An 11,275-nucleotide genomic window follows, 5' to 3' on the forward strand; every position below is an offset into this window, starting at 1 on the left:
ATTATTATTATTATTCCTATTGACTCCCAGAGGAGCATAGGGCCTCAACCATCTCACACCAACGGACTCTGTTCTGGGCAACTTCCACCAACTGGGCATATCTTTGCCAGGTCTGTTTTGGCCTTCTGACTTTTCTCCTCCCTGGTGGGTTCCATATATTTTTTTTTTTCATAGCGTCCTGACTGATGGGATACTGAATTGTTCTTTCCCAGAGTCTGGTATTGGAAATCTTTTCAGGCCATCTGATGTTCAAGATTTGATGTAGGCCTGGAGTTCCTGGCACTTAATAAGCATTATAGAAATGCTAGATAGTTGCTATTAAATTGAATGGAATGCCTGATTGAATGCTCATTATCAGTTCCAAGGAAATAAATCATACTTACTTAGTACTTTTGATTACATTATCTCATTTGATTCTACCAAGAATTCCGTGAGGTATATACATAAGTAGGTATATATATAAAATTACATGAGTAAACTGAGATTTTGATAGGTGAAGATCATAACAACTAATCAGAGGCAAAGCCAAAGCTTGAAATCAAAGCATTTTTTTTTAACCAAGAAAAGGTTTTAATTATACCCCCCCACAAACACACACAAAAGACACAAAAAAATGGAGAAGGGACTTGGATCTGAGCCCATAGACATCACAACACTCTTCCTTTACAATGTATATCCTTTATAATTTATCTATCTCTGGCAATTGAGGTTTCTAACAGTCCCTAACCTCTCTGACTCAATTTCCTCATTTGTAAAATAGAAGATAGTAATGTTTTACAGTATTGTTGTAAGAAAAAAAATCCTTTTTCCCTCTAAAACATGGAAATGTAAGTTTGTCACAATTTTAGGTTTGTAGTTAACTAAAGCTGTTCATTGGCTTCTTGATACCCCATAATAATAATAATAGCATAAATATAGCACTTTAAAATTTGCAAAGCAATTCACATTTTATCCTCATAATGACCTTGTATGGTTAACTCCATTTTGAAGATATGGAAACTGAGGCTTAAAGAGATTAATTGGCTTACCTTGGTTCATGATAATATAATACATGTAATGTACACATACATAGACAATATGCACATTCATAGATAATACATATACACATATAAAACGCATATGCACATATCAGCAGTCCCTTCTCTCCTGAATTCTACTCTTTTGTCACCAACTGCTACTGTTGAACATTCCCAAACTGTGTTATTATCTATCTATTCATCCACCTATCTCTATCTATCAATATATTTTAGCTAGAAATCTCATATTAATTTCTAATCTGGGAATCATCTACACAGAGATGATAGTTAAACCTTTGGGAGTTGCAGGAATCATGAAGAGATCAAAGAAGGCAATATAATTGGCCAAACTAACTAGAGAAAAATTTAGTTTGAGAATTTTTGTCTACAATATGTCAAATTTATACTACCCACTGGACTCAAAATATTAGACTTCATGAAATTTCCTTATAACTTGAAGATTCTGTTTCTTTGAATCTATGAAATAATTAATTCACTAGATTTCATCTCCCATCCCCCAACTGATTTGTTTTGTAATTTTGTTTTCATGATCAATTAATTTAACCAATTGGCAATTGTGCCCACTATGACACTGCACTAATTTTGAGGGATAGAAAAAGAGGCAAAAGATAGTCTTTTCCCCTCAAGGATCTTACAATCTAATAGAGAAAACAGCATGCAAACAAATATGTACAAAACAAGCAATATACAGGAAGAATAGAAAATAAAAGAGGGGAAGCATTAGAATTAAGAGAATATGGAATTTTATTTGTACCTTAAAGGAAACCAGGAACATCAGTGGTCAGAGTGGAAGAGGGAGAGCATTCCAGGTAATGGAGACAGCCATGCCTGACACAATGCCTGGAGCTGAAACATAGAAGGTCCTGTTTGTTTAATAACCAGGAGGCCAGTGTCTCTTGATCGAAGAGTAAGTATTGGGAAATAATGTATAAGAAGACTGGAATAGTGGGAGGGTTCTAATTTATAAAGTGCTCAGAATGCCAAACAGATCATTTTGTATTTGATTCTAGAGGAAGCAAGAAGTCATTAGAATTCATTGAATAGGGAGTGTGACATAATGGGGCCTGCACTTTAAGAAAGTCATTTAGTGAATAAAAGAAGGATGAATTAGATGGGGAGACTTGAGGCAGACAGACACACCAGCGGATTATTAAAGTAGAAAATAATCCTATTCTATAGTCAGAGGTCAATAAATTCTACAACATACCCCAAATTGAATGTACAGAGGTCAGCTTTTTGTGGTCCGGGGTCATGCCCCAATTCTCCTTGTTAATGAAAGCAAGGATTATTGATTGACATATTTCCCTTTTTTCTTGTGAGTCAATTGCTGGCATGTGCAAACTTAACTTTTTGCTATTTAAATCAGTTAGAGGTGTACGATCTATGCCTCTGGATGTCCTACAACTTTATGGCAAGAATTCAAAGCTCAAAACCTGACATACTCTTAAACATTGTTTTCTTCTGATATAAGTGACCTGTTAGTTTCTGTCCACTTGCTTTTTGCAATAAGGATAAATATCTTAATAGTAAAGATCAGAGATTAATGGAGCTTTAAATTATCTTCCTAAAGTATCTGTTAACTAGGTTGTCATTTGTTTGAGATGATTTGTGTTCTTTGACATAGGATGGTGAGTTGTCTCTTCAAATTTCTTCTGGTTCTATAAGTCTATATAATTCTTTTTTACATAAAACAATGTAAATTCAATTCTATGGAAGTATGTGTGATAAAAGTTTGCAAAATCATGAAAATCACCTTTGTTTAATTTAAACAAATTATTAAACAAATGTATTTTTTGTCACTTTATTCAGAGTACTGTTCTATGCTCTGTTGATACAAAAATGGAAGATACAGTCCCAGTCCCTGCCTTCAATGAATGTATAATTTAGAAGGTATAAAGTGTGTAGAGAATAAAATATCTATAACATAGCTTGGGGGAAAAGAGGTATAACTCAAATGCTAGGAGATTTAAGGAAAGAGATATAATTTTCCCCATGGAGACAAAGGAAGTCTTTATGAGAGAGAAAGCAATTGAGATAGACCTTGACAGATACAATAGGATTTCAATACTTATAAATAGCAGCATTAGTGGAGCACAATCTAAGCATAAAACATGGCAAAAGTCGAGGTACAATGACAATTTGTTTTATCATTTTGGAAAATGAATGTAATACAACTTGATTTGATTAAAAAGTACATGAAAGAAGAGTATTAGTGGAAAATCAGGGTGAAGTCAAATTATGGAGAACCTTGAATTTTATGCTAAGGAATTTGCATTTTTTTTAGTAGGCAATAGGGAGACACTTGTGAATTAGAATGAACAATCTGACAATGGCATATAAAATAGGTTACTGAGGGAAGAATATGGGACAAAGATTAGTCAGAGGGCTCTCCACCTCCATCTCAAACAATCCTTTCCATGAATTCACTTAATCATCAAAGTGTTCATAAAGACATGACTAATATTTTATTTTATCTTATTTTATACACACTTACCTTCTGTCTTAGAATTGATACAAAATATCAGTTTCAAGGCAGAAGAAACAGGAAAAACTAAGCAATTGCAAGTGAGCAACTTGCCCAGGGTCACAAGCTAGGAAGTGCCAGAGTCATATTTGAACCCAGGACCACCTTTCTCTAGGTCTGGCTCTTTATCCACTGAGCCATCCACCTTCCCCATGGTTAACATTTTTTAAACATTAAATTATTGTCCAATTCTAACAAATATGCTGACAAGACTATTTGTTTGAATTGATCAGACTGAAATTTTGAGCAAATTTTGTGGACACAAAATTTTATATTCATAATTCCGTGAACATGACAAATTCTTAAATGGGAAGAGCAGAGCAAAGACAAAATTGGGAGGGAGTTAATGTTTAAAAGTAAGAAATTGCCATGAAGCTCAATTATATCTTCGTGACTATGTGGAATGCAAGGGAACTCTCTAGGGTCTTGTTAGCACATTTTAGGAAGGGTCAGGATTGGGGACACTTGTACTTAAAGGGAAGCCTACACACACGTTTGGTTCCTTTGGGCTCTGACAACCTCTGTAGACCAGGGCCAGCTTTTGTCCTCTAGGTTTTCAAAATCATTCATCATTTCTAAGAGAGATAATCATTCTGAGTCCTAGGAGAATCCATGCCTTTCTTGGCTTGGAGGTAAGGAGAACTTTTCCTTCTTTACCTATTCAATGACTTGCATCATTGGGGAATATACAGACAACTTCGATTAAAAACCAAAATAGAAAATACTGGTGTGGAAAAAAATATCAGTTATAAAATAATTGACTTAAAGAATCAATGAAACTATTTACCAATCCATGTGGTGAAACCATTTTTTGAGTATAGACATAGGAAGAATAACTCAGTGTTGAAGATATTTTTACAAAAACAATTACATTAAATTCATTTCAGTTTAAAGCAACAAATGTTTAATTAAGTGATTTTTATTTGGAAAATGTACTAGGTGCTGTTAATATGAAGATAGGGGAAGTTAAAGCAGAAAATGTAAAGAAATTTATAATCTAATAGTAAAATGGATAACATATACATAACTAAGAGTAATAGTGAGGATGTGATAAGAGGAAATGTGCTAAAAACAGTGTTCTAAGAAAATTTCAAGGGAAGATAGCTTTTATTTGAAGGAAAGGTGTGAGGAAGGAATCAGATAACACATTTTTTTTGTCTTTGATCTTCAATAACTCTGCTTTTTTTTCCCCTACCCATTCCCTGAGGCCTCTTTCACATATGTATACAAAGTGAGAAATAATTTTAATCCGGGGGGATCAGATTGCCCTTTCTTTAAATTTATACTGTACCTTTGTTAGTTTTGGCTTAAGGAATTGCTAGATTGTAAATCATATTCCCTTATAAAAATGTGTTCATTGAAGGCAGAGACTATTCCTTTTTGTCTTTGAATTTCCAGAACCCAATATAGTACTGGCATGTAAAAGACTTGTAATAAATGCTTTTTGATTGATTTAGGTCCTTAAGGATAAGGATTAAATCTTAAGTATCTTTGTATTTAAAGGCCAAGGAAAATGAACATTTATATACACACATACAAATACACTGAAACAATATATGTTATATTAATTGGCTTAGGCAAAAGTTGTATAAAATAAAAATGTATGCTTCATATCTTTATGAAAACTTTAAAAAAATATTATGCTTTATATACTACCAAAATATTTCTCCCCTTCTCTCCCCTCTCCTTCACTTCCCTTCCCTTAACCTCATTGCTTTTTATTTGCCTTAATTCCTCTTTCCCTGTTTCTCCCTCTCTTCCTCCTTGTGCTCCTTGCCTTCATTTTTGAATATTTTATTATTTTGGGAACATAAATATTTTTATTTTGAGTACCAAATTCTCTCCCTTTCTCCAGGCCTTCCCCAACCCATTAAGAAGGAAATTAATATTATACCCACTATATATGTGAAGTTATCCAAAACATATTTTCAATATTAACCATGTTGCAAAAATGCTAGAAAAATGAAGAAAGTGAAGAATATGCTTCATTCTGCTCTTAGTTCTCTCACTGAAGGTGGAGAACATTTTTCATCACGAGTCCTTCAGAATTGTTTTGGATCATTAAATTTTGGATCTATTTTGGATCAGAGTAGCTAAGTTTCACAGCTATTTATCATACAATATTAATGCTACTGTGTACAATGTTCGCCTCATTCCTCTCACTTTACCCTGCATCAGTTCATATAAGTCTTACCAGGTTTTTTTTAACCCATCCCTCTCATTACGCTTTTATAATTTCTTGTAGCACAAATGTATTACATCACATTCATCTACCATTACTTGGTCAGATATTCCTTAATTGATAGTATCCCCTCTACTTCTGATTATTTACCACCATGAAGAAAAATGGTATAAATATTTTTGTACGTGCAAGTCATTTTTCTCTTTCTTTGATCTCTTTGGACCATAGTTCCAAATTACTTTCCAGAATGGTTGGAAAAGTTCACTGCCCTATGGAGTTGTATAGTAAGGTACCTATTTTCCCATAGGCCCTCTAGTATTGTTTTTACTATTTTTTGTCAACTTTTTGAATTTGATGGATGTGGTACTTCAGAGTTGTTTTAATTTGCATTTTTCTAATTACTAGTGACAAAGCATTTTTTTAATGTGACTATTAGTAGTTTGGATTTCTTTTTTTGATAATTACCTATTTAGTCCTTTGACCACATAATAGTTGGAGAGTGGTTCTTTTAAATTTGACTTGGGTATCTGTGTATCTTAGAAATGATACCTTCGTCAGACAAATTTGCTGCAAAATTTTTCCCCATTTACATGCTTCTAATTTTAGTGGCATTTGGTTTTGTTTATAAAAAAATTTTTTAAAAATTTGTAATCAGTGTAATTAATTTTACTTCATTTGAATTTCTTTATCACATTGAGTCATGAACTTTCCCCTATATATCAATCTAACAAGTAATTTATCACATGCTCCTTTAATTTGTTTATGATGTTATTCTGTATGTCCAAGTCATTTATTAATTTGGAGTTTGTCTTGTTATACAATGTGATAAACCTGTCTGTCATCCGGTGCCAAATTATTTTGATAATTACAACTTTGTAGTCTCTAGGTCTCTTTCCTTTCCATTTTCTTTCATTAATTCCCTTCAAATTCTTGACCTTTTGTTTCTTTAGTTGAATTTTGTTATGATTTTATCTAGCTCAAAGAAATAATACCTTAATAACTTGATTCGTGTGACGTTGAATAAGTAAAATAATTTAGATACTATAATTTTAGTTATATTAACTTGATGCACCGATCAGCAATGAATATTTTCCCAATTATTTACATCTGTATTTGTGCAGATTGTTTTGCAATTATGTTCAAATGGTTCCTGTGTGTTGACAGTAGATTTAAATTAATCACTAGAAGGTATTTCACTCAAATATGTGACAATGACACTGACAATAAAAATGAAATAGATGAATATTTATAATGATATAACCTGCCCAGATTAAAAAGTTGTCTAACCTTACAAAAAGAAATTGAACAAGCTATAAATGAACTCTCCTCCACCAAAAGCAAACCAAGAAACAACAACACAACAGGGCAACCTGGATTTGCAAGCAATCTCACCAAACAATTAAAAAACAATTTGAAGTAAAATATTTGAAAAAATAGAAAAGGAATGCTATGAAATTCTTTATAAGACACAAATATGGTCCTCATACATAAACACAAAAATTTTACATTATTATCATGCTGGATTTATATCAGGAATGCAGAAACGACTCCATATTAGGAAATTATAAGCAGGTCAATGACAAATATATTATTACAATAATAGATATAAAAGAAAGAAAAACTTTTCTAAGATATAATACCCACTTGAATTTTTAAACGCTAGAAAACATTGGAATGAATAATGTTTTTTATAAGATGACAAGTAATATCTGTCTAAAAAAATAAGAATTAGCATTATCTGCAATGGTGATAAGCCTTTTCAGTTAGATAGAGGGTGAAGCAAGGATATCCATTGCATTCGGATACCACTTAATGAGCCATTTCCTAATTAATGGTCATTCCTTCAGTTTTCACAGAATGTCTTTTGATAAAGGCCATGTGCATGTAATTTATTATGAGATAAACAATGTAATTATTTATATTCTTAATTATTTGAATATGGAAAATAATAAACAGATTGATTAATTTATTCTAACAAGTCAATATTGTAAAAAATATTCAGTAAATATTTACTCGAATATTGAGCTATTTGCTTTTATTTGTCAGCAAATGATATTTTGTCAATGAAAAATGTTAATTGTTATAATTTTAGAGCTGACAGGGACTTTTAAGATTACTAGCTTAGCATTCTTTTTTTAAAAGTCAAAAAAGAACAGTCCAGAAAGACTAATCTGTAGTCACACAAGTAATAAGTAGTCAACTGGGAATTCAAAACCAGGTTTTCTGACTAAAAATATAGGTTGGGTTTTCTTTTTAAGTTGAAAAGAAGTAGTTTTTTTCCTTGTTAAATCATTTACCCAAATTTAGATTTTCTTTAAAAGATGAGAAGATAACTATTAATATAGGAAATATGATTAAGGGTAGCATACTGTCACAACAGTCAATAAAACTTGAATTTTATTTCCAGAAAAAGAAAGTAGAGTCCATGACTCTGTAGTTTCACAGATTAGAAGAAGCAAAGTGACCACCACCTAGATGGAAGTCAAAAATAAAATGTGTTTCTCAAGTAACTGGAAAATTAAATCTTGGTATTTGTTAGAAAAGATACTAATTAACTAACCTAAAGTTAATGTATCTGCAATGTAACAGTAACAATGTAAAGTTAATAAGCATATTGAGCTAAATGGTCCATTTGATTAAGTTTATCCATCCATCTTCTTTTTTCTAGCCCCCAGGTATACTATCATCCTCAAATAATGGAATGGGGAAACTACTCTATGTATGCAGACTTTGTACTCCTTGGATTGTTCAGCAACACAAAGTTTCCATGGCTTTTTTTCTCTCTCATCTTCTTGGTCTTTGTGATCTCAGTGGCCAGCAATGTCGTTATGATCATTCTTATTCACATTGATCCCAGGCTCCACACTCCTATGTATTTCTTGCTTAGCCAACTCTCCATCATGGATATTCTCTACATTTCTACTATTGTGCCCAAAATGCTCCTGGATCAGTTGATGGGCCAGAAGACCATCTCTTTTGCAGGTTGTACTGCTCAACACTTCCTCTACTTGACCCTCGCAGGTGCTGAATTCTTCCTTTTGGGTCTCATGTCTTATGACCGCTATGTGGCCATCTGCAACCCTCTTCGTTACCCTGTCTTGATGAGCCGTAAGGTGTGCCTGCTGATTGTGATGGCAGCATGGCTAGGGGGCTCAGTGGATGGCTTCCTGTTGACCCCAGTCACCATGCAATTTCCTTTTTGCGCTTCAAGAGAGATCAACCATTTCTTTTGTGAAGTTCCTGCCTTACTGAAGCTTTCCTGTACAGACACTTCAACTTACGAAACTGCCATGTATGTTTGCTGTATCATGATGCTTCTAATCCCTTTTTCAGTCATTTCTGCCTCTTACACACGTATCCTCATAACTGTCTATCGAATGAGTGAGGCTGAGGGGAGGCGGAAAGCAGTGGCCACCTGTTCCTCACATATGGTCGTTGTCAGCCTCTTCTATGGAGCTGCCATGTACACATATGTACTTCCCCACTCTTATCACACCCCTGAACAAGACAAAGCTGTGTCAGCTTTCTATACTATTCTCACACCCATGCTCAACCCACTCATCTATAGCCTCAGAAATAAGGATGTTACTGGGGCCTTAAAGAAGGCATTGGGTCGATGTTCCTCAAGAAGGATAAGGGCCTTCTGAGGATCACTGGAGATTTTTCTAAGATAGATGTTTCTTAAGGGAAGATACTCATAGCCAAGTAATATCTAAATAGAAGCCTGGGAAAAGTCTGAATGTTAGGTTACCGCTAGGACTTCTTTGCATTGAGATTTGTAGATGAGGTGATTGCTGTGATTGCTGAATCCTTGAATAAAATAAAGTCATTGGGAAGAGAGGAAGTTTAAAAGTTGGGCAAATAAAGATAGCTCATCATCACTGTTCTTCCCAACTACCTCCTCCTAAAATCCCTCAAATCCACTTTGACCAGAAAAGAGAAGGGCTGTGCAGAAGGATGCCAAGAAAAAAGCCAAAATGTTTCTTAGAATAGTGCAATGATGGCTTTAGTCACTATGGATGATTTTTTTTATCATGTTATTTCTTTGACCTTCTGTCCCCATCCACTTTTAAATATGCTTACTCTGAATTGCAAAATTTAAATGTAAATTTCAGTTTTAACTTTCTTATTGGCCTCAATCAAATCACACAAGTTCACTGATTTCCCAATTTATGCTCTTTAAATCGATGAAAATGATGAAGATTTCAAAGAGAAATTAAGACCTTTTATGTTTTAAAAATTAGAACCAACTCTTTAAAAACGATTCTGGATAGGAGGAAGCAACTCATAAATAAATCATAAATAAATGAAACTCATAAATCATAAGAATATCATGGGGGCAACTTAGGTGGCTCAGTGGATTGAAAGCCAGTCCCAGAGACTGGAGGTTCTGTGTTCAAATCTGATCTCAAAACTTCCTCATTCTGTGATCCTGGGCAAGTCACTTAATCTCCACTGCCAAGCCCTTACTGGTTCTTCTGCCTTGGAACCAATATATGGTATTGATTCTAAGATGGAAGGTAAGTGTTTAAAAAAAAAAGAATATCATGGACGATTTACTGTATGACATTGGTCAAATAAATTTCCCCCTTTAATTGTTTTCCTATCTGTAAAGTGGAGATAAATTCCATTGTTTCTCTTCCTACTTCCAAGAATATATTCTATAGGTAAAGGAAGGAACTGACATAAAATTACTTTGAGTTTATGAAGGTGCTATAAACCATTAAGTATTATTAAATCCCCTTTCCTCCTCTTCATTCCAGATGGAGAAAAGGAAATGGGAACTTAGATTCCCCTCACTCCCCACTTTTTATCATTGCAGTGTAATGCTGTGGAAAAATATAGTACTTTTGGAGAGCCAGCATTATAAAGGAATGTATTAGGGCAGTGATGGGCAAACTTTTTAAAGAGGAGGCCAAAGGAAAAGAAATGCTCATCTATCAGTCTGTTTCTAAGGCAACTCTTTCAAAGTTTCATTGTATTGTATCCTACTCATTGTATTCGTCAGATTAGGAATAATGTCACAGGGCCAGATAGAACATTTCAGGGGGTAGCATCTGGCCCGGGCTGTAGTTTGCCCATCACTGTATTAGGAGATAGGTAAAAAATAGGGTTACAGACTGTGAAATCTCTGATTCCACTTTTCCTCATCCATCCTGGATCCTAGAATAATACTTCCTACAAAAATCCATTTAGTGGGTAATCCTACCCTTCCCAAGGTTTACCAGTAGATTGGGAGATCAGGAGACATCTTGATTCTCTTCCTGTCCATCTCCATTCCCAATGATGGAGAAAGGTAGAATCAATTCATACTGGGAAGACAATCCATAGATACTAAAGACTACAATCTAATCCATACCTGATGCCTTTTTGAAATTAAGTGATTGACCACAATCAAGGATTGATCTAGGGATCCAAAGTGAGGTGATTTATTAGAAGTCATAATGTCAAATTATGATTAATCTAAGACCTCAGCTATTCTCACTTTCAGCCTACTTCATTATACTTGGTAAAACAGGCTATCTAACTTGT

The 11,275-nt window shown here is 34.0% G+C and overlaps 1 protein-coding gene across 1 annotated transcript; it reads left to right on the forward strand.

Moving 5' to 3' along the window:
* The first annotated feature begins 8,439 nt into the window (after positions 1-8,439).
* Positions 8,440-9,390, forward strand: LOC123245080 (olfactory receptor 2T27). The gene has a single exon (XM_044673813.1). It carries the CDS (start codon positions 8,440-8,442, stop codon positions 9,388-9,390), a length of 951 nt encoding a protein of 316 aa, XP_044529748.1.
* The last annotated feature ends 1,885 nt before the right edge of the window (positions 9,391-11,275 follow it).

This window comes from Gracilinanus agilis, chromosome 4 (genome assembly GCF_016433145.1).
Source record: "Gracilinanus agilis isolate LMUSP501 chromosome 4, AgileGrace, whole genome shotgun sequence".
Taxonomy (NCBI): Eukaryota; Metazoa; Chordata; class Mammalia; order Didelphimorphia; family Didelphidae; genus Gracilinanus; species Gracilinanus agilis.